The sequence below is a fragment of the Silurus meridionalis genome, chromosome 25, assembly GCF_014805685.1.
Source record: "Silurus meridionalis isolate SWU-2019-XX chromosome 25, ASM1480568v1, whole genome shotgun sequence".
NCBI lineage: Eukaryota > Metazoa > Chordata > Actinopteri > Siluriformes > Siluridae > Silurus > Silurus meridionalis.
Window position 1 is genome coordinate 4,819,996 of NC_060908.1, and position 24,348 is coordinate 4,844,343.

The 24,348-nt window shown below is 39.9% G+C and overlaps 1 protein-coding gene across 2 annotated transcripts in view; it reads left to right on the forward strand.

Annotated features, from left to right (window-relative positions):
* The window catches only part of LOC124378872 (mediator of RNA polymerase II transcription subunit 13-like), a 98,152-nt gene extending 82,683 nt beyond the window's left edge, over positions 1–15,469 (forward strand). Inside the window, exons 10-31 of one of the 2 annotated variants that reach the window (XM_046838680.1) lie at positions 184–843; positions 929–1,136; positions 2,149–2,227; positions 2,306–2,430; positions 2,792–2,894; positions 3,464–3,684; positions 3,973–4,142; positions 4,276–5,183; positions 5,278–5,457; positions 5,865–6,088; positions 6,175–6,376; positions 6,830–7,109; positions 7,290–7,539; positions 8,449–8,637; positions 8,748–8,962; positions 9,043–9,185; positions 10,183–10,341; positions 10,534–10,698; positions 10,872–11,035; positions 12,239–12,400; positions 12,545–12,657; positions 12,915–15,469. In XM_046838680.1, coding sequence (XP_046694636.1) covers positions 184–843; positions 929–1,136; positions 2,149–2,227; positions 2,306–2,430; positions 2,792–2,894; positions 3,464–3,684; positions 3,973–4,142; positions 4,276–5,183; positions 5,278–5,457; positions 5,865–6,088; positions 6,175–6,376; positions 6,830–7,109; positions 7,290–7,539; positions 8,449–8,637; positions 8,748–8,962; positions 9,043–9,185; positions 10,183–10,341; positions 10,534–10,698; positions 10,872–11,035; positions 12,239–12,400; positions 12,545–12,657; positions 12,915–13,047 — 5,053 coding nt within the window. In that variant the 3' untranslated portion in view covers positions 13,048–15,469. The remainder of the gene's footprint in view (positions 1–183; positions 844–928; positions 1,137–2,148; positions 2,228–2,305; positions 2,431–2,791; positions 2,895–3,463; positions 3,685–3,972; positions 4,143–4,275; positions 5,184–5,277; positions 5,458–5,864; positions 6,089–6,174; positions 6,377–6,829; positions 7,110–7,289; positions 7,540–8,448; positions 8,638–8,747; positions 8,963–9,042; positions 9,186–10,182; positions 10,342–10,533; positions 10,699–10,871; positions 11,036–12,238; positions 12,401–12,544; positions 12,658–12,914) is intronic. The other variant, XM_046838681.1, reaches the window with a different exon arrangement.
* Positions 15,470–24,348: the final 8,879 nt, after the last annotated feature.

Here is a 24,348-nt window from a genome sequence, read left to right on the forward strand (position 1 = left end):
TATGGTGAAGTTTTGTCCAATGCCTTTTGTAGCTTGCCTTCTAAATTCTTTCAATAAAGCCATTGTTTCTGCAAGTGTATTAATAAACAGATTAGTATTTTCATCTTTTAATATGATAGGTCTAAATCTTGGTGTAGATTCGCACCAAGGTGAAAGTTTATCTTTTTTTTTTTCCTCTTGAAGGTTAAGGCCACAGTCGAAGCAGCAGCAGCAAGCAAATGGTTTTTCGGCTAATTCCCAGCCCAGTACAAACCCCTCATCCTCTTCCAGCTCTTCTTCTTTATCCTCCTCTTTACCGCCACCTTCAACACCGAAAAGCAAGACTGCGGACAAAGCAGACAAGTCTGACAAAGTGGCCAAGCGGGCAGCCATCACCCCCTTCCACCACCGCCTTTCTTTAGACCAGCAGCCATGCCCGGAGCAGGACGCACCTCCTGGAGCTCAACTGGTACTCGCAGCCTTGGACACTTCTCTGGATACCTTGCCTGGCTGCAAGTATCCTAAGCCCATGTTTACTGGCAGAAAAGGGCCTGAGTCTCTTCTTCATTCTCCAGTATCACCACTACCACCTACACTAAGCCCACACCCTAGGGTGCAGGACCCTGAGGTTCTGGAGGTGCCCATGGATGTTTCGCATTGCCTAGAGGGGACTCCTGTGCATACAGCCCCAGAAATGAGTGACACTGCTCTGTATACAGCCTCTCTACTGCCCAGAGAAGCAAGTGGGGGCTGGTGGAAGAGTTACAGGACTCCCAGGGTAGACAAAACTGAGTACAAGCCACCAGAATTGCCCTACGATATGGTGGAAATTAAAACTGAGGGTGAAGGAACTGCCTTGAAGAGGTATATATACATACACATAACACTCTATTGCTTAGATCTACTGCAGGAATAAATTTATATCTTATCTTTGTCATCGTCCCCCCAGTTTTTTTGCACAGACGCACAAGAGGTTTAAGATCTCAGAAGAGAGGCTTCAGGAGCATATGAGCACTCTGGGATTTCTGCAGCAGCCGGGAGTTGAAGGGCTTGGGGAATCCGGTGAAGATCCTTACGACTTTAAGGAAGGGGACATCGAGTACAGCTTTCCCACCACCAAAAGATTGAAGAGCCGGGATCCCAGTCGGAAATCAAAGGTCAGGGGGCATATCGGAGTTTTTTTTTTTTTTTGCAGTATAGAGCTTTATTTGAACAATAATAGAAAAATATGTACATCCAAAAAAAACACATGCTGTTTGAGTGAATTTAAAAATAATAATAATGATTCAGCGATTTCATGTTATCTATATTTGTCCTCTCTGTTAGCTTTGTTTAAACTTTTCCACTTTGTTGTAGCCAGATCCATTGTTATTTTAAAATATATAACTCACTGAAAAACGCCTTGAGCATGTACTAATGAAGAAGATCCGTATGTTTAGTATGTAGATCAGGCTTTTGGTGGGTTTGAAACCTTTGGTTTTTCTTGCCGCATTTGATTATTTGCTGGTAGCAAGAATGAGTATGTATCATTTTATTTCATTATTAAAATATATTCTAATTAAAATACCACAGAAATTGTTAAAAAAAAAAAAAAAAAAAAAAAAAGCTAAATATTTAGTGAATATATTGCTGGTGACTATTAAAAAGAGTTTTACCAACAAAAAAAAAATTTTTTTTACAGGAGAGTCCTATACTAAATAATTTATAAAAAAAATTGAGCAAATAATAACATTTGTAAATCAAAAACTAAAGCAATTTGCTAAGAAAACAGACAAAATATGCAAAATCTCATAGACCTGATTGTATTTTTTTAACCAAATGTTTATGTAAAGAAATATCACTTTCTATATGTACATAGTTTTCTCGTTTTCTCCTTTTTTATATCTAAATTTCTGATGAGCATATGTACAGTACTGTTATGTACATGTGTGTGTGTATAGATGAAGACGTACCGGTGTTAATATATAAGTGTATTCATGTTTATAATGTCTGACATGCATCTGATAGATGATAAAAAGTCAATGAAAAAAATTATAAAAATGTTGTAATTATTAAAACATCATAGTGTATAAAAACATATTCTATACTGTACATCATTACATACACTGATACGTAATAATACGTATATGCGCTAATCTATTGCTTGAATGATGTGTGTGTTTGTTTAAGGGAGAGGAGGTCAATGGCAACAGTGCCGTCCCTGAAGGGAAAGACGCCATGTCCATTTTCATCTCCACTCCTAAATTCGGTGAGTCTGCAGTCTGCAAATCACCCATGCATAATTCAGAAGCTGCAGACACTCTCATTGAATGCCGTCTTGTTCCAGGAGAGGAATTGGCTCAGGACGAGTCTGGGGGAAAGGCCAACCCGCCTCTGACCAGAGAGAAAGATCTGATAGTGCTCATATCTGACTTGGAAAACATCTTTGGGGAGGAGGAAGATGATCTCGGGGTGAGCGAATGTTAAGAACATCAGTATCATAGCAATCTAAAAATAAATAGTCAATTGATTGTGAACACAAGTTTTTGACTTGTAGTCGGCAACTTTGAGTGTTGCAGACATGGACTTGACGATCACTCGTGTAATGTATTTTGTTGTTGCCAGTTACTTACTACAGCATTTAAACGATTACTCTATATTATATATATTATTATAAATCTAGATTATGTATTTTATAAATGTACTACATTGCAATGCATGCGCTTCTGTAGGCATCCTAGCTTTTGTTTTGGGAGGTTTTTAATAAAAATGTTGCATCTGTGATTTACAGAAAGCCATCAACATAAACCTGTCTAATTTGTCTTCTTTTCAGACCACTTTTACTAATCATCAGCATCCATCCAAGACTGGAGTGCCAGGGGCTGAAGAGCGCCCCCTGGGGATTGATGGGAGAGGAGCAGTGCCATATCCCTCAAGTATGTCATCGTTGGAGATTTTGTTTTTTTAATCCTATAGATGTGTCGGTAACAATGAAGCCACAGTACGAGACATATAAGATATAGGACAATAAATAAGAGACAATATTGACACGAGAGATCATCGAAACAATTTCCAATTGAAATGAATTTCTTTTTTAATGACAACCAGTCAAATTCTGCCTGGTCCACATTATTATTTTTGTGAGAACTTAAAGGGCCATAATTGTCTATAGCTTTTGAAAATTAAGGTCTTTAAGGGGAAAAAAACAGCTGACAGAAACTATTCAAGTTGCACATGCACTTTTATACACATAAAAAAGTAATACATTCTTTACATTTAAATGGATACCTATGAATACCCACCTATAGTGTATGAATAACTTATAATATGAGCACAGACAATATAGTGGTCAGAGTCAGTGATGTAATCTGCTTTAGGTGACTGCAAAAAATCTGAATAGGATTCATTTTGGTGTACAATATTTATCTCAGCAAACTCGAATTTTAGATGCTGGAACTGGAACTCTTGGTTTATACCCTATTATGTTCTCTCTTCATCATCTCAGCAGTAGCAGAGCTTCAGCGGATGTTCCCCACTCCTCCTTCTCTGGAGCAGCACCCAGCATTCTCTCCAATCACAACCTACAGAGACACCCCCAGCCAAGAAACCCCAGCACCCTTAGCAGGACACGAGCATCCCCTAAATGCACACACCAACAACCAGTTTAGCGATTTCAGGTCTGAAATGGATGAAAATGTGACAAGCCCGAAATCAGAGGACATACGGGTGTGTATATGACCTTGAGGATTTTTTTTCTTTTCCAAAACCACACAGCTTATACTGTAGGTAAGGGGTAGCTTAGTGGTTAAGATGTTGAGTTTCTATCCAACCACCAGTAAGATGCCACTGCTGGGGCCTTGAAACCAAAAAATAAAGATGATACTGTTGTTCTTAAAATATTAGGAAAATGTATTAATTGATCATCTTTTTTACAAGTCAGTTTGAATGAGCTGTTGCTACACAAATTATAAATTTTCCGAGTGTAATAATATAAACCTTTTGTACCATGTCCAGCCCCAGATAGGTTGTTCCATGTTTGCTCCCCTTCGAACATTACCCAGCCAGTGTCTTCCCCCACTGAAGATCCCTGAGCAGTGCTACTACAGACCCTCATGGTCCTTGCTTCCCAAGATGGAGCCCTACTGCCTTCCAAGCCAGGCATCTTTTGTACGAGACGGATATGTGTAAGTTTTTCCGATTGCATCGATTTCTGTAAATGTTTTGAAAAAATATCAATACAATCATTACACCTGTTCAAGCTTTGTGTGTTTTTTCCATCAAATGTTTTATAAAAAACTCTCTTGAATTTCTCTAAAGCAATGTTCCCAGCATTGGCGCTCTGCAGGACCAAGACTATGCCCAGATGAGCACTGGTACCGCCTCTGTTGGCACAGCAGGTGGAGTCTTGCCTTCCCCAGCAACACCGCGTTTTTCTGTACCCACCCCACGCACCCCACGAACTCCACGTGGTGTAGGAACTGCCAGTGGGCAAGGCTCGATCAAGCAAGATGGTACAGAGCTCAGCTCACCCATTTCCACGCCCTCCACTGGTCTACCCCTGAGTTCGGTAGAGCCGCTGGCATCCGGGCCAGTTTTGCCTGAGGCGCACAGCCTCTATGTCATCCTGCTTCTCTCTGATTCTGTCCTGGATGTATTCAAGGACCGCAGCTTTGACAGCTGCTGCATTTGTGCTTGCAATATGAACGTGAAGGGTGCAGATGTGGGTATTTATATTCCCGACTCCACCCAAGAGGATCAGTACCGCTGTATGTGTGGCTTCAGTGCCATCGCTAACCGGCGTCTGGCGCACGGTGCCGGACTCTTCCTTGAGGACGAGCTGGACATCTTTGGCCGCGGCTCTGAGGCAGGACGGGCGGCTGAGAGGAGGCTGGCACTTGGCAGGAGAGACACGCCTACTGGTGGGAGGCGAGCCCAGGAGCAGACACCATTGGAGGTGCTGGAACTGATTCAGGAGCAGTGTTCCCAACCAATCTTATCTGTGGCATCGCTGCATAGTCCTGCTGCTTGTTCTTGCCGTAACAGACAGAGGGCGCTGTTGCAGAGTTGGGTAGCTGATCGGCTTTGGGCAGACAGTAGCGATGCATGTGTGGAGTGTTACAACGCTCTGGTGCAGGGGCTGCAGTACGTCGACAATGCAGCCGGTGGAAAAGTGGAGCAAGCCTTAGTGAGGAGCAGCGCCCTGCACTCCTGGCCTCACACGAATGGTAAATATGGTCTCGTATGTTATTGTGAACCTGTGAAACTGTTGTTTTTTTTTTTTTGGTGGTAAATGATTATATAAAATGTGTGCTTCCACAGTGTTGGATATCAGCATGCTGTCCTCTCAGGACGTAGTACGCATGCTGCTGTCTCTACAGCCTTTTCTGCAAGATGCTATTCAGAAGAAGCGCACTGGCCGGACTTGGGAAAACATACAGCATGTGCAGGGCCCACTTACTTGGCAGCAGTTCCACAAAATGGCTGGACGAGGTTCCTACGGTTAGTCTGACGTTTTTGAATAATAATGAGTATTCTATTATTCTGTTCTATTATTAGCTGCAAAAAAGTCGATTTTGAAAAGTAATGCCTTCAAAAGTAACTTCTGTAATCTTTTCGATAATTTCAGCCCGTTTTTTACACTTTATTGAATTATTTCCATTCAGGGAGGCTTTTAATTGAGCTTCACTACAATATCTAACTTTTTGCTCAACTACATTTGGCAAAATTAGTCTTGCCTTTATATTTATGAGTGGATTAAAAACCCACTAATAAGGGTAGAGCGCGCTCTGTTTTGATTGCCGCAAGCAGAACCTTCTAATAGTAATACAGTAAATAATAGAAGAAAGTACGTGTTTTGTGTACTTCCTCCACCACTGGTTTTTGAATATATGTGCTTTGACTTCTAGGTTCTGAGGAATCTCCTGAACCGCTCCCCATTCCCACACTGCTATTGGGGTATGACCGAGATTTCATGGCCCTTTCCCCTCTGGCTCTGCCCTTTTGGGAGAAGTTGCTTCTGGAACCATATGGGGGTCAGAGGGATGTTGCATTTCTTGTCCTCTGCCCTGATAATGACATCCTCCTTGCTGGAGCCAGAACCTTTTTTCAGGAGCTTAGTGCTGTCTATGAGGTATTAAAGCCATGGTATATTTAAGAATTCCTCAGACTAATAATATGATTTGGTGTCATTACCCCATTTTTCTGCTTGCATTTCAGTCTTGTCGGTTGGGAAAACACCATCCACTGGCCCGAATGTCCAGAGATGGCATTGTACCAGTAGGGCCAATGGAGTCTGAGAAGTTGGCGGAGAATGGAGGAGAGATGGATGAGTGGATGACAAGGCCCTGGGCAGGTCAATACCGAGAGGATCATTTAAACAAACTCAAGCTCTATGCTCAAACCTGCAAGCAGAAATTATGTAAGTATATATCACCAGCTGGTACTTATAGATATATAAAGGATAATGTTGTGGAGCTATATCTCGTGTTGCTAAATCAATATTATCTAAGTAATTTAATTGCCAAGTGAGTCATACTGTTAGTAGAAATACATGCTGAAAATGAAGTGGCCTTGACTTGCTATGATTACACAACTTGAAATAAATATTGGCACCTCAAGAAAAGCATGTGCTCATCAGGAGATTGTGGGTTCAAATCTTAACAATGCCACAGCTACCCAGTGAAGTAAACTAAGGAAGCAATATTGTCTCTCTTTCCAGTCAATCTAAATAACACTTGACTAGCTTTTGTGTGTGAAAGAGGGCAGATAGCCTACCAAGGGTAGTTAAAAAGAAAGGTGTGGTTAGCAGAGGTGGTACATCAAAACTCATCTGAAACTACATCATGTTTTTGTCTTGCTGGTTACTTTCCAGCCCCACAGCTCTCGACTCTGTCATTAGACAGCAGCCTACTCGTGCCCCCGAAACCCCAACCTAGCTCAGCTCCTGTCCCTACCACCCAGTTGAACCCCAGCACCGGGGCCCCTGAAGGAGAAACAGCAGCAGCAGCTGCAGGAGGAGTCTCTGGAACAGGAAATACGCCCACACCAACGAATACCAGCGCTAGCCAGGCCAGCACAGAAGGTGCAGATACACAAAGTGTCACTAATACAATGGCAAACCAGCAAAGCCATCCAACAGAGAGTGCTGAGAGGTAAGCATACATACTGAATTTCTCCATCTCACTTAAAAAGGAACGTACCTGATCAAAAAAAAAAAAAAATTACTTCTGATGTTTTTACTATGTCTGTCCATGGTGTATATTACACGATTATTTATGCATGAATTAATGTCAGTGAAGTATAAACAGCGGCACTGGATCTTTTCCTAACAGCTTGGCAGAGCGAGAGCGAATAGGCATTCCCACGGCGCCGCAGTCTGCCGATAGCCATGCCTACCCACCAGCCATAGTGCTGTACATGGTGGACCCCTTTTTGTGCTCCGGCTCAGGAGTGGGGTCAGGTGAGGAAGAGGAAACAGAAGAGGTGGAGTCACATAGCATGTGGTTGCTGGCGCTTCTGCGCTGCTATACAGATATGCTGAGCACACTGCCAGAGAATTTACACCCAGCGCTGGTGTTACAGGTCAGTCGAGAGATATATGTATTGAATGCATAAAATGCCTTGATATTTCATACACACTGTATTGTATTATCAGCAGGCACTGTATCTACACCGATCAGGCATAACATTATGACCACCCGCCTAATATTGTATGGTAAAACAGACCACACGGGCCCTTCTTCGCTCCCCACGTGCTTTAATGAGCCCAGGCTGCCTATGACCCTGTCGCCTTGGAGCACTTTTGATAGATACTGACCACTGTAGACCGGGAACATCCCGCAAGAGCTGCAGTTTTGGAGACGCTCTGACCCAGTCATCTAGACATCGCAATTTGTCAAACTCGCTCAAAACCTTACGCTCGCCCCTGCTTCTAACACGTCAACTTTGAAGCCAAAATGTTCACTTGCTGCCTAATAAATATATCCATTCACTAACAGGTGCCATGATAAAGAGATAAACTTTCTTTCGGCTTCTCCCATTAGGGGTCGCCACAGTGGACCATCCGCATGTTTGATTTGGCACGTTTTTAAGCTGGATGCCCTTCCTAACGCAACCCTCCCCATTTATCTGGGCTTGGGACCGGCACTAAGGCTTGTGCAACCCTAATGGCTGGGGTTGGTTCCCTGACCGGGGAACCGGGGCCGCAGCGGTGAGAGCGCCGCATCCTAACCAAGAGATAATCAGTGTTATTCCCATCACCGCTCATAATGTTACATTGTCATTATGTTATGTCTGATCGGTGTAAGTATATTTAATTGGTACATTTGTGACTCGGAGTGTTGCGTACACAGTAATGCTGGAAGAAGTGTTTAGTCAGCACTACCTACTTCTTAATTTTGAGATGAGGTCTGGCAAAAATTAGGTTGAATATAATGCCTTTAATTGTTTCCGCATTTTCCAAAACAATTGATCAAATGTGCTGGATTTTAGGTGGTGCCATGTCAGTACCTGTTGCAGCCAGCCAGTGGTGAGAGTCCTCTGTACCTGCAGCACCTTCGGTCTTTGGCTTTCTCTGCCCATTCACAGTGCAGGCGCCGACTTCCAACACAGACACACATCAAGTCGCTCACAGGCTTTGGCCCAGCTGCTACCATTGGTTCTTTGTTCAAGAGCATGGAGGTAAGCTTCATTCTGATAATGATGTTGTCTTTCATGTTCACTTAAGTCTGCTTCAAATGACAATTTTCAGGCGTCTGTTAACTTAACGTAATTGTATGTGCCCTTGGCAGAACCCGAGCTCTATGCAAGTGTACTCTCCTCCGTTTGTCCTGGCCCCCCTGCGCACTAAGCAACCGGATATAGGGGAGGAAGCTACCACACGCAACAATGTGCTCTTTGTGGGATACTGTCTGTCCCATGACCAACGTTGGATTCTTGTGTCTTGCACTGATCAGCAGGGGGAGCTACTAGAGACCTGCATTATCAACATTGATGTCCCCAACAGGTAGAGCCTGCGACACAACTTATTGATTATGATGTTTTTTTGTAGATTGAGAGAAATTAAATGAGGTTTTTGCCATGCAGGTCTCGGCGCCCCAAGTTTTCCCCACGCAAAATAGGCCTGCAGAAACTGTGGGAGTGGTGCATCGGGATCATCCAAATGACAGCAATTCCTTGGAGGATTGTGATCGGGCGATTGGGTCGATTAGGTCACGGCGAACTGAAAGGTTTGTGCAAGTTTCAGCCCGTGTTTATGGCTGCTATATTAAATTACAAAATTATGGTATCTGTCAATTTTCATCTGTTGGTCCCATATATTCCTATTTTACCACCTGTTCAGAGTCTTGGTCTTCACTTAAACTCTTATACTGATAACACATACATCGATATCTTGTTTTCTCCCCACCTATGACTTGTCTGTGGTTTGTTATCAGGTTGTGTTCTGTTTTTCGGCACAATTGTAATGTCTGTTATTAAGTTCTGAGCCTTGCTCCTGTTTCCTGTTGTCCCGTTGCACTAGTTTAGTCCCAGTTAGCTTTAATAATTGATTCTATTTCTCTGGGGAGATGTTCCACCAGATTTTGGATTTTGCTTGTGGACAATTGTGTTCATCTGCCACAAGGGTGTTAGTAAAGTCATGTACTGATCAAGGCGAGGTGAGGAGGTCTGGGGAGCAGTCAGTGTTCCAATTCATCCCAAAGGTGTTCAGTAGGGATGAGATCAGAGCTCTTTAGCAGGCCACTCAAGATCTTCCTCTCCAAACCATGTAAACCAGATCTTCATGGAGCTCGCTTTGTGCACAGGGGCATTGCCATGCTGTCTTGCAGGTTTGGGTTTACAAGTTCAAGTGTACGCAGAATTTTATTAAACCGCATCTAAAGACAATTGTGTGCTTTCAGCTTTGTAATAACATTTTGGAGAAGAACCACATATGGCAGGAAAGGTCAGGTTTCCCAATACTTTTGTCCATATTGGAGTATAAAGATGGTCCCTGAGTTAGGATGGTTTGACTTATGATTCTTTGATCTTCTGATGGCGAAAGGAAGATGACAAAATGAATTAAAAAAACACTTTTCGCACAGCAGGCAAACGTAGCAGCCTACTCAGGAACCGGAGCTCTTTTCCGTGGTCTATATATTATTACAATTAATTGCAGTCAATGTTTAGCTAACATTTCAGAGTCGACTGTTAGTGCTTAACCTTGATCTCTGCCTCTTATGTCAGACTGGAGTCTGTTGCTGGGTGAACACTCTCTGCACTCGATTAGCAGGCAGCTGCGGGAGGCATGTCGCATGTGTGGCATTTCAGCCGCTGATTCGCCATTCATCCTCAGTGCCTGCCTCGTCTCCATGGAGCCCCAGGGGTCCTTCGTGATCATGCCTGGTAAGAGCCGCTACTCTTGGAGATTTCATGATGAACAGGCCGACTTTTAAATGTACACTTTCTATATCTATTTATCTGGCTGTTGATGATAGAGCAAGGCAATTAATTTTCACATGGGGTGGCAATAGGCACCAGTGACTCAGTGATGGTTTTTCAGCTTGACAGTTCTTTTCTGGATTTTTGTGTTTGCAGATGCTGTGACAATGGGATCAGTGTTTGGTCGCAGCACAGCTCTCAACCTGCAGACGTCTCAGCTCAACACTCCACAGGATGCTTCCTGCACCCATATCCTTGTCTTTCCCACATCCTCCACCACGCAAGTGGCCCCAAGTTCCTACCCAACTGAGGACAACCCAGGTATGTGTAAACTTGTTAAAAAACCAGCAGTTTCTAATCTGTCTGCAATTGATCAGTGTTACCATCATACAGATCTCACAATGAAACCTGCACTCAGTACTTTTACCAGCAGAAGGTGCTGTCCACCTACAGGCTGACTCACCACTCTTTTTTTTTTGTCCTTAACCTTCTAGATGATATATTTGGCCTGCCGTTCACGGACGACCTGGAGAAAGACATTGAGCACGATATGATGTTGATCACCGGAAACCTTCACGCTTCCCCTAACACTTCTCCTGTGCCTTCCCCCGGCTCCCCCTCTGGTCTGGGGGTGGGCTCCCACTTTCCTCACACACGGGTTAGCATCTTTTTCCATGCAACACCTGTTAACTCTTCCCTCATTTATATCTAATTCATAACAGAGTGCTGTTGAATCCTTAAACCTGATTGGATAAAAAGCTCTAACGGTAGTTGTTTTGCATTATTCCACTAATTCCAGTGATTGTTTCTATAGTAACAGCGAATTTCATTTATCATCCATTGTGTTTGTAACAGTCAGCAAGACTTCAGACACATGGGAATCACCAGGAGAGGTTTCTTTTCACTCTCTCATTTTATTGCAACTCTAAATAGATTTAAAAAAAAGTAGAACTTAAATCTCTAGTTAGGCAAAACTTGAGCCGGTTATGGGAAAATATCCGTTTAATGAAACTCCTAATTATTCTTACTTTATTTATTAAATCTCGCACCATATCGCGATGTGGTTTTCTTGTCCCTGGAAAAGCTGCTTGAAATATTTCATGCACTAAATCAGTGTATTTATCACCAGCTTTAAAAACCATTCCCGGCTCTACACGTCCACTGTGTTTTTGAATGCAATGTATATCAATTAAAAATATAAAAATCTATTTCATATTAAAATAAAATAAAAATGTGACCGCACTGTAGGGTTTTCTTTGTGTTGGAAATGATCCCAAACTTTTGAAACTTTCTGGTGATTTCTTCGATCTGAATCTTCTCCTCGCCCCTCGCTGTTTTCTTCCCGTTTTCATTTTTTTATTCTGCAGCGTCTCCTGTGTTACCTGTCCATTGCGCTCCAGAGTTTAGGAGTTTGGTGCGTCAATAATAATAGTCCGTGGGAAACACAGTGCTCCATGTTTAGGTGAAGCATCGAGGCAAATAAATTTACGAAATAAAGTCAGAATTGCGAGAAAATTCTCAAGTCAGAATTGCGGAATTCATCATATCGGAAGTCAGAATCCGGGGAAGTCAGAATCCGGGGAAAAAAGGTGGAATCTTAAGAAATAAAGTCAGAATTGCAAAAAATAAAAAGATGGAATTTCGAGGAATAAAGTCACAATTAGGCAAACATTTTTTTTTTACGTGGTGTAAACTCATAACTCGTATTTTGCATGGTACATGAAAACTCTTTTTGAAGCTGTACAGTGCCCCTAGTGGTAAAAAAATATCACACACTTTTAAAATGAAGCAGGATCCTCATACTTAGTTCCTGCCCATTTAAATGGACTTTCTTTTTGTGTGTGTAATGTCTTGTGTACAGTGTCAGGGTGAGCGGTTGTTGTCTCGAGAGGCTCCTGAAGAGCTGAAGCAGCAGCCCCTGGCTTTAGGCTATTACGTCTCCACTGCTCAGGCAGAAGGACTGCCTCACTGGTTCTGGGCTTCGTGTCCTCAAGCGCAGAACCAATGTCCACTCTTTCTCAAGGTAGGAATCAAGGATAATGTCCTCCAAATGTTTTTATAATCACTAATAATCTCTACACACATGCAAAAGAAAAAAGATTGTGTATTTTTAATAAGAATTATAAAAGGATGTTTAAAATGTGATCCGTTTGTGTTTATTTTAAAGGCCTCTCTGCACCACCACATCTCCATAGCTCAGACAGACGAGCTCGTCGCCAGCAAGACGTCCCAGAAGAACCCACATCCACTGGACTCCAAAACCACTTCAGATGTGCTCAGGTTATTATGGATTAAAATCATATTATCCATCAGTCTGTCCTTGTGTTTAATAATTCTTTCGTGCTGTTCACTTTATACTGATACAGTGGAAAACATTGAAACTCTGAATACATAATTGTTATGCTGAATAATCCAAATACATAATAGTGACTTCAAAATGATTTCTCATATTCATACAACAACCGAGCCTACAATGTGATTAAAAGTCATTTCGCTTCCTGTAAACATGAACTAAAACCTATACACTTGTGTTTCAGGTTTGTGCTGGAGCAGTACAACGCCCTCTCCTGGTTAACCTGCAGCCCGGCCACTCAAGACCGCCGCTCCTGCCTTCCTGTGCACTTCGTCATCCTCACACAGATGTACAACGCCATCCTGAACATCTTATAGGACTAGTGGAGTGAGGCCAGCACACCTGGATGCAGCTGCGTGCCTCTGAAATGGGTGTTTGGGCCCATTGTTCTGAAATGTAGCCATCATTCGAGGGTTGAGGTTCGAAGAGGAAACTGTTTGCTCTAGCACTGCCTTTCTTTACGCAACGGATTTCTGGATTTCTGGGCTTTTGACTTTGAACCAACAATGGCAGCTTGTGCTATCCATAGAGGCCAGTCATCTTTTTTTTGTGTTTTTTGTTTTTTTTTGGTGGAAGCATGCGACCATCTCAGAAATAAGCATAGTACAATCACTACCCTTTAACTCTCAGCTGCTGACTGGAGGAAAAGGGTTTTGAATCTTGCACTTTTTGGATAAACAAATCGAGCTTCAGATGGCAGCCATACTTTTTAAACGTCTTTTCTTTTTTCTCCTCTTTCTCCATTTAAGACCCTAGAAAATTGGGCTGGCTGGAAGAATCATTCAGTAATAACACTATGGATGCTAACATCATCTCAGAAGGCCTCTGGTTGCTAATGTATCAGCAGTTTTATCTCTTGCCCACAAGTCATGCAAATGTGGTCTACAGACATGGATGGAGCAACTGGTTGACCTGATTCGAATGCTATTTATATTACAAGCAATTTTTCCCACAATTTTTTGCTTGGATTGGTTCTGTTTTGCTAGACAGCTTCCCTTCATAAGTCTGACATTCAGCTGTTTTAAACACTACTCAGTTTGACTCCAAATTCATCAATCAATTCCACATATTCAAAAATTCCCCTATTATATCTGAATCCGATCCAGTGGCCTCTTATAAGATACATAGCTAATCTAGGACCACATTTGAAAGATGTTCAAGTCTGAAGCAGTAGCACGGTGGTTAAGATGTTGGAATTATGATCAGAGGGTCATGAGTTCAAATCCCGCTTCCAAGCTGCCACTGGTGGGTTCGAGCAAGGCCATTAATCCTTGCATTAGTGAGTTGCCCCGGATAAGGGATCTGTCGGTAGATCAAACTACTATAGTCACAAAATTATTGCGACCCAAAAAAAACAGATTTGTGCCGTCAATGTGAACATAGGCCAAGGTTCTGGTACAGCAACAGCCATTTTCCCACAAGCCTTGAATCTTCATGGAACACACACTCATTTCTTTCTACGGCCTGAACCAATATGCAAGAGACTCTCTCCATCGCACCCCAAACTGCCCACGGTGTGTAATCAGCCCATAGTCTAATGGACCAGCAAGAGAAGCCCAGCTAAACTTTTTTTTTTTGTAATCTATTGTACAAAGCTCTTCTGATGAGATCTCTCTCAAATTTGTACTTTAAGCTGGACCCTCGAGAGAGAAAACGCAACGGACTTCGTTTAACAATGGCACTTTCTCCCTCGCGACCCTGATGTACATAAATTTGCCAGCTAATATTTGACAATGAAATCGAAAAACTCTTGTTTATAGTGTAGACTTTGCAGAGAATTATTTTTATGAATGCAAGCAAAAAAAAAAAGAATTGACTAATTTCCTTTTTTTTTTTTTTTCCTTCTTTTTCTTTTCCAAAATTCAAATCGAGAGCATCAAGATGGTAATTTTAAAGAGGATTGTACAACAAAAATGTTCAAATGCCATATTTATATATTATATATCCCATTGTATACATTTACATTTATATCAAATCTCTTTCTAGCTACCACAAAAAAGGGGGAATATTGTGTAGGGATTTACATAAAAAGAAAAAAAAGTCTTTCAGGAGACAAAACAGAATAAAGTGTTTATGAAATGAATGCATTAAGTTGCCTATTTTTTATTTACACTCGTCTTTTTTTGCCTTTTAATTTAATGCGTTAAGTTAATAGCTGAACAATGCAGAAATGATATATTTATGAAGTGTTTTTCTATCACTGCAAAATGAACTTGAACTAGGCAATAGATCGAATTCAGTGTAAATGAACATGAAACCTATTGTACATTTGAACTAATATGCATTATTTGTAAGGCAAGTCTTTAAAGATGTCAAAATTGAACCATCAGAAAAAAGGCCTGTTTCTTATTCATTCACAAACGTTGCCCTGTAATTTGTATACTTCCTTGCATGTTTGTATATACACTTTTCAGCAGTGTTTTTTTTTTTTTCCTCTCCTCCATATTTTTTTGAAGCTGTACATTTCATGGCATTATTGAATTTATTTTATTTTTTATTCTACATGACTCCTATGAAGTTTTTTTTTTTTTTTGAGATAAAATTATACAGTATAGCCACCTAATTCAAATACAGCCAAGGGTGCATTGCCAAGACTTATGTATACTAAGGACAAATACTTTTGGGGCAGGTTTGTTACACCTACCATCATTTTGAATATTTAGCAGATCTGTCTCTGGGAAAAAAAAAAGGATCTGTAACTTTTACACTTTTTTTTAAAGTAAATTATTCAAATCTGAACAGATTGTGTGTGTGTTTTTTTTTTGTTCATGTTCATTTGTCTAGTTAAATTGTACTAAAGTCGGAACTAATTTGAATTGTTGGGAAATCAAAATAATGCATATATTAAGAAAAATGTCGCACTGTGTGTCTGTTTAATATTTTTAAATACAACAAAAACATTGAGTTGTTAAGAGGATTTTAATAGGAGACATTAATTATTATAAAAATAATGTTATTAACACGATATAATATAATTTAACGGAAGCTCAGTGGTTAAGATGTTGGGCTTCTGATCTGAAGGTCATCAGTTCAAATCCCTCCACCACTAACCTGCCATTGCTGGGCTCCTAAACAAGGCCCTTTACCCTCAAATGCTCAGTTCTATGAATTACATAATTGAATCGCTCTGCATACGGGGGTTTGCCAAATGTCGTAAATGTAGGGTAAGTATTAGTTCTGTGTGTCACTGTTCTGTCTGAAGATTTGTCATTTACTGTATAACCAACCAGTAATGGTCAGTATCTCTCCCTGGCTTTGGCGTAAAAAAACGTTATTTTGTTGTTATTCATTAAATTATTATTTAATTGCAATTAAGGCATGAAAATAAAGGTAAGGAACGTCCCCCAAAAATCTTATAAATAATTTGAATAATTTCAAAACAAACTAACTAGCTTATAACTTTCTTTCGGCTTCTCCCATTAGGGGTCGCCACAGTGCAACCCTCCCCATTTATTCGGGCTTGGGAACAGCACTAAGGCTTGTGTAACCCTAATGGCTGGGGTTGGTTCCCTGACCGGGGATCGAACCCGGGGCCGCAGCGGTGACCGGCGCACAAGACCACCAGAGACCCCGAAATAACTAGCTTATATATAACCAAAATAGCAATCGTAGCCCTATTATACCAGTGTTTCTCAGTCAGCCCTGGTCATGAACCACAACCTACAACATTACAATCTTTTCATATTATTTTTAAACTTTTTAAAACAGGCAGAAGAAGTACTTTGTGTATGTACAAAGCCAGCTTTATGAAGATATAGTCAAGTCAAGTCAAGTTTATTTGTATAGCGCTTTTCACAACAGACATTGACTCAAAGCAGCTTTACACAAATCAACAGTGATGGTGAATGGTGTGAATTTGTCCCTGATGAGCAGCCGTGGCGACTGTGGCAAGGAAAAACTCCCTTAGATGTTATGAGGAAGAAACCTTGAGAGGAACCAGACTCAAAAAGGGAACCCATCCTCATCTGGGTGACATCAAGAGTTTGATCATAAATCTTTCAACAATAAAGAACACTGGACAGTGAGAACTAACATGATTACTGGAGTATAAGATTATAAGTGATGTTCTTTCTGCAGTCTTATACAGTCTATATGGTTAGTAGCTCCGAGTTTTATAAGCTCAGCATTTGTGATCACCACAGATCCAGCATCAGCTTCTCCATGCCAGAGCCTTTAAACACTCCAGGAGGACCAATGTCAAAACTCCACACATGTAGCGGGATCCAAATGGCACTGGTACGTCTCTAGATGGTTCGGGATGTTTGTGAGTTCGGCATCTACTTCTTCAAAGGTTCGTAATCATCACGAGGTGGGAGGTGACTGGAGCTGGCCAAACCTCAGGGTGTCTCGGGATGGGGAGAGAAAGAGAAGCAGTGGAGAGGAATTAGCGTAGCTGCTGTTCATGATATTAACAGCACAAGTTGATAATGTGCATGTGATCAGATGTTCTGGAGCACAAGGGTATGATGTGAGACGTATGTTATGTGTAGGCTTTGCTAAAAAGATATGTTTTTAATCTACACTTTAACTGGGTGAGTGTGTCTGAGCCCCGAACACCGTTAGGAAGACTATTCCAGAGTTTAGGAGCTAAATGTGAAAATGCTTTACCACCTTTAGTGGACTTTGCTATTCTAGGAACTACTAGAAGCCCAGAGTTTTGAGATCTCAGGGAGCGTGGCGGATTGTAGCGTGTTAAAAGACTGGATAGATACATGGGAGCCAAACCATTTAGTGCTTTATAAGTGAGGAGTAATAGTTTGTAGTCTATTCGAAACTTAACAGGAAGCCAATGTAGGGACGATAAGATCGGGGTTATGTGATCATATTTTCTTGACCTTGTAAGAACTCTGGCTGCTGCATTCTGGACTAACTGAAGCTTGTTTATTAATGATGCAGGACATCCACCTAGTAACGCAATATAGTTTGCATGGGTTGAAGTGGAAGATCCAGAGTGGCCTGCTGTTGAGCTCTGAATCTATTTAACACCTTTGAGATAAAACACTGACTGCACCCCAGACCTCCTCACCACACCTACAGTACGTACCTGACTTTAATAATGTATCTTAGTACTACAACATGTATAAACACAAAAAACACAAGCAATCATAGATTTGGTGAGGGTTTTTTGTTGGAAGGGGTCTCTGGGGTCTCCAGTGTGCTTTGCTGTGAAGAAAGAAGAAAAAGCAGTGCTCTGTTGAGCCTAATAGGAGCAAAGAAATACAGGTAGCTGAGTTACAATGGTTTGACACGATATTTTGAACTTACAATGCTGATAGCGATGCGACAGGATTGTAAAAAGTTTCACGTGGCAGGCAAACGTAGCAGCGTATAGGAGACGTGAGATGTTTTCCTGAAAAGATTCCACTTGTCCATGCGGTCACTGCCGCATACATATACAGTATACTGTAAAGTTTAAATGTTACAGTACTGTAAATTGCTCTGTTGTTCTTAATTATGTACTGTACTTATTTGTAACAAATAACAGTATACTACCCTATACTGATCATCATTCTTTAAGACCCCGGGGAAGGCTAGGCCATGTTTCAACTAACGATATGTTTATGTTACAATGGGGCCATCGGTACGCATCTCCATCGTAATTCAGGGACTACCTGTATATAGAAATATAATTTATTCTTTCCGAGTTAAAGATTCTGTGGTAAAAGTGTTCAAATGGCAGCATTATTCTTAAGGGATCTCACCTGCCCTGATACCTGTGTTTTCAATTCCGAATACCTAAAAAAAGCACAAATGCTCACATCAGTAATTACTTTAAAATCACTTCCTTATCCCGGCATTTGAGTCGCCACGCAGATATGGACCATGTGTCTCTGAAAGCCCGGAAGATAATCCATCTAAACATGTCCTCATCAACCTCATGGCACGTTCAAAACAACTGAATTATTTTCCAGATACTCTGACCAGAAGTGCTGTTTTTATTTAATGCACACACACACACACACACACACACACTCACACACTCACATGTAGGCGCACAGGAACCAGACCAGATGACTCACATTGAGAGGCGAAACAAGCAGAGAAGGTCCATTTTGGAGATCAGGGTCAAGTGAAAAGGAGGCCCACTTAAGTACAACCCTGGCAATTCAATAACACTGGGCCTTGGTGCTAGCACTCGAGGAGAAAGGAAATCAACAGAATGAACATAACAATAAGAACGTCTCACCCGAGCGCCCCGGTGCAGTGGTCATTGAAGAGAGGACTCTAAAGAGTCACTCTGGGGTTCAGGCGCGGGTCTAATGGCAATCCATGGAGTGGCAGCAAGGGCTAATTGTGTTGTACATTACCCACAGATGGCCTATTAAGCCTCACTGGCCCACTTTAGCCACCAAATGGCCTCTAAATTGGACAAAGGAATTCCAAGTGCACCTTGCCAATGAATCTATATAAGCTTTAAAATGCCATTTCGAATGCATATAAGATTATACGCAAAGTAGCGTTTGGAGCATAGTATCGGTGCTATAGAGGTTATTACAGTGTGTCGGAAATGATCATTTTAATGCTGATTCTGATTCTAGACTCGCTGTAGATCCTCTATTAAAATATTATGATGAGGAGTCCATGCTGTATAATGAATCCAAATTGCATCAGTAACCTGGATGCATAAGGTCACGGCTCTTTTTCTCCAGTTCAGAACGAGTCATTCAATATTTAATGCAATTAACCTTAAAAATGTATTCTTTTTTAAAGTTATAAAAACTACTTTCTTTAAAGTGGTTCTCCTTTTAGTATTACATTATATAAAAAATAATATAGAACAAATTTTAATCATGTGGTAAGTTTCTTCAAAATACTGTTAAAGCTCAAGGGCTCATCTGTGGTGGATATTCACTCCTGCTTTTCTCAGGTTCCTGAAAAGGTTCCTGTGGGTGATTCACAATGCTAAAGTTCTTTTTTTTCCTGAAAAGTTTCCACTTGTTGATATACAATCCTAATTTTCCTGGACTTCAGAAAATGTTCTTGTAGTAGATATTCTTCTCTAATTTTCCTAGATATCAGAAATATTTCTTTGCTCCTGAAAAGTTTCCTAAAAATGGATTTACATGCCTCATATTCTAGTGTCCCTGAAAAGCATGTTTGATCTTGAAAAGGTTCCTGTGGTGGATGTACATTCCTAATGTTCATGGGCTTCTGTAGTTGAAATATTTAAAAACTAATTGATTTTTTGAAAATGTTATTTTAAATTTGCTGGGTATTTGATGCTATTCCTGTGGTCAATCTTAACATTTCTAGACACTTAAATATTGTTCTTGAAAAAAAAATGTGTAGAAAAAAAAAGTGAGACGCTAAAGTTTCAGCTGCATTTTGTGAAGGAAACATTCAAAATGTTCCTGAAAGATTGTTTTAACGAAAAAAACACCAAAAGTTACAGGGTTCCTGAAAATGGTTTTTGGTTAAAAAACATCCATGGGTTGTTGGAAAATGTTCCAGGTTCCTGAAAAGGTTCCTATTATAAAAACACCTTAATTTAATGAGTTCTTTGAATCAGTTCGTGACTTCGTAAAAGGGTTTGGCCTGAAAAGTATCCATTATGGTATGAACATGCAGGTTAAACTCTTGAAGCAGAATGTCTGTGTGCTGGCTAGCATGGCTTTCCAGCATACTGGGGTGTGTGAGAGTGTGTGTTCGTAGTCGTATAGGGGTCAAGCATTGTGGTAGGTCGGCTTTATTTCGAGCTGAACCCTTGCGGGTTTATTAGGTGATAAGTGCAAATACAGGCTCACGGCAGGCTCACAGGGCTTTACACACTCACACACAAACACCACTGAAAGTGACCAGCTCGAACTGTCACCAGAGCTCTGTAACTTTATAATGTGCCGGATGAAGTTAACAGGGACAATTTAGTAGGGGATTTCTGGGCAAATTCCTGTCAGAAAACTTATTCAGACCTATTAACCATCACAAAGCACCTGAAGAGGCTTTTTTTGGTGAAAAACAGTGCGGCACTTGTGTTTGAGTCTTATAGTTATAGTTATAAAATAAAAATGATTTTTGTGAGAGTTCTTGAAACGGCTCCTATATTCGATACACACTCAATATTGCTGATTTGACATCCTGGGGTGGATACACACCTAACCTGCTTGAAAAGATTTCCATATTTGATACACACCAAATGTTGCTGATTGACCCAAAGGATCCTGTGGTTGATATACACCTAAGGTTTCTGGGTTTAAAAAAAAGGTTCACCTAATGTTCATGGATACATGAAAAGGTTTCTGTGGCTGATATACACCTAAGGTTTCTGGGTAATTAAAAAGGTTCCCGTGTTTAAAACACACCACCATATTTCTGGGTTCATGAAAAGGTTCCTTTGGTGGAACTACACCTAATGTACCTGAGTACATGGAAAGGCTTCTGTGGTGGATATGCAGTTAATGTCCCTGGGTTCCTATAAAGGTTCATCGGCTCTTGTACCAGATACACACCTAAGTTTGCTGAGTTCCTCAAAGGTTCCTGTGGTGGATACACACCTAATGTTTCTGGGTACATGAAAAAGGTGTCTGTGGTGGATATGCACTTAATGTTCCTGGGCCATGAAAAGGTTCATCAGTTCCTTAAAGGTTCCTGTGGTGGATACACACTTAATCTCTATTCTTCTAAAAAAACTTTAGGGCACACAATGTTTTATATACTGTAGTAGTACAAAATAGCATTTCCACTTCTCCTTCCCTCTCAGTAGAAAGAGTACAAAATGTTCATGTATAACAGCTGCCCTTGCTCTTTCATCACCAGATTTTCCTGCATCTCTCCACAAGGGTGAGTTGTTGCTCAAAGTATTGGGCCTTCGATGTCACGTGACCAAAACAGAAAGTCGTCTACTGAGAACAGTGACACGACAATACTTGTTGTTCGGTGTATGGAGAAGTCTAGAGTTATGTGGTGATTTATTGCAGTGTAGGTGATTGTGCTTCTTCTCTGAGCTTTCTCTCATGTCACAATCCATTTCCTGTCTTGCGTTTTCTACATGGACACACCCACAAATATTTGATATTCACCTCCCCCAGTCTCACCCTTTCAACACTCACAATTATACATGCCTGCTCCAGGTACGCGTTCTGTAACACACACACAGACTTACATTTACTTAAAAAAAAAAAATCCAAATTCAAGAATTTTTCAAAAATATTCTGAACTTTTAAAAGACGCAACATAGTTGAGACATATTCCTTGATGAGGTTGTAAAACTTTTGAAAAACTGGGTACTTCATGATTGTGCTAGTGGAAAAATGTACATTTCTAAATATTGTTTTTGCTTGTTCACATGTTTAATTTGCTGTTCTATTAGAGAACAGCACTACAAACCTGTCCACCAATTTTGGGCTGTATACAGTAGCTTTAGAGCTTGAACAAGTCTGAGTATTGTTTACTTCTAGTAGTATAAATCTTTGCTTCATCTCCAGTTCAATGTACGTATTAGAAAAATTCAGTGCTAGCTCTTGAGATTTTTTTTTAATTTTTAGAATATTAAATCTAAAAAAAAATAAACTTGCCACTGCTCCCTGCCCAATGTGCATACAATTTGCAAACAATTCGAGAATAATTCAAAAGCATGTCCATACAAACTCATACAACTTGTAATTCCCTGTCTCCTACCAGTACAAGCACCTGAAAACACCTCAGCAATGAAATTACAACTCGGCAACTTGGGGTATTCTTCTCAACTGTACAGAGTAACAAAATCAGCATGTTATCATAGTCACAAAACCTTTGATTTTATAAAAAATGTTTTCTTTTCTTTATCTTCTTACTATCATAATCGGCTCTTAATAAATTAGGGTTGTTAATAGTAACAACAATTATCCTCCTCCTCCTCCTCATCATCATCATCATTATCATGGCTCACAAGAACATAAGCAAGATTTCCTCAATGTAAAAAAAAAATATATATATATATATATATATATATATATATATATATATATATATATATATATATATATATATATATATATATTATAAATTATAGGGAAGTGACATTTTATATTGTAATCAAATCAATATTTATAATATTTTTAATAATTTTTTTTACCTAAAATTCTTCTTTTTTATCCACTTCTTAAATGTGTTATTGTTTACAGTAATTTGATTATGGTCAGTGCTTAAATCATAGCTGACAATACCATTAGCATAATGTTTTTCATTAGCTGAATCTTCTGAATTATTTCTTATTTCTTTTTTAACCACCATCAATGACTACATGATGTTTTCCTTGTCTGTATTATCATAAATATATATATATATATATTTTTTTTTAATGAGCAAATTTGCCTGTGAGCAGTGTTGAATCGTTTTATATATCATGGTAGTAATAATTTTCTGAATAATGTGCTACGATTAAGCTATTATAACCTGGCCAACATTTAAATTTGGAATGCAATCCAACATTTCTCTAAACCAAAATTTTATGATACCGCATCCAGACATCCTATAAAATTGTGTGTCTCCAACTCAATGGTAAAAGTTACAAGAGGATTCACAAAGTACTTTTGTCCATATAGTGTGAATTCTATAAGATTACATATATTATTTCAAACAAATCATTGTTTTATATGATTGTATTTCTAATCTGTGATAATGAACCATTGGTTTATTGATCACGACTCCAAAGCTCTTGTACAAACATGTCTGCTAAATTCCATAAATGTAAATATGTATGATGATTTATGTCCAAAGCTCCTCCTCCTTCCTGTGGAGCTGCTTTGTGGTTAAAATTATAATGCAATAAAACCTTATGCACAGTCATGAGTTTCAATAAATATTTTGGTGGATACATTGCATTACAGTTTGGTGGTTAAACAAATAAGTAGTATATTTATATACTAATTATGGAATATATAGCAATGGTATAAATGTGTCTGTAACAATACCTAGTTTGTATAGTTAAAAAACATGTCATTAACATTTGCATGAGATTTGTCATAAGCTTACTAAAGCATTCAGACCATCATAGACCAAGGAGCCTTCAGTGTGTGTGTGTGTGTGTGTGTGTGTGTGTGTGTGTGTGTGTGTGTGTGTATATTCTTTCATTGTACTGTATATGGTTGAAATGGCAAGTTTTGATAGTTGCATATATTATTGGCTTTTTAATTACATGCCAGAACATTGTATTTTTTAGATAGTTATGTAAAAGTAAAAAAAAAATACCAATAAACTATGCTCGTTTTTATTGTAACTTTTATTTGTTTTGTTAGAAAAACTTGACCTTAAAATCTCATCAGCTTGAAAAACAAAGCAAAATATACAAAACTTTATTCAATTTTATTTATATAGTGCGTTTAACTATGGACATGATCCCAAAGTAACTTTATAGAAATAAATAGATTGCAAATAGATATTTTAGCATAATCAATTCGTTTCTGAAAGTGTATCCCTGATAAGCAAGCCTGTAACAAGAGCAGCAATTGAAAACTCCCTGAGATGGTATGAGGAAGAAACCTTGAGAGGAACCGGACTTAAAAGAAAACCCATCCCCATCTAAGAGACCCCAAATGTCCATTTATTATAGTTTATTCATTGTTGAGGTTGCCAACTGTTCACTGATAGACACTTGAGTAAAGTACGTGTTCATGGCAATGAACAAAAATCTAACAAATATA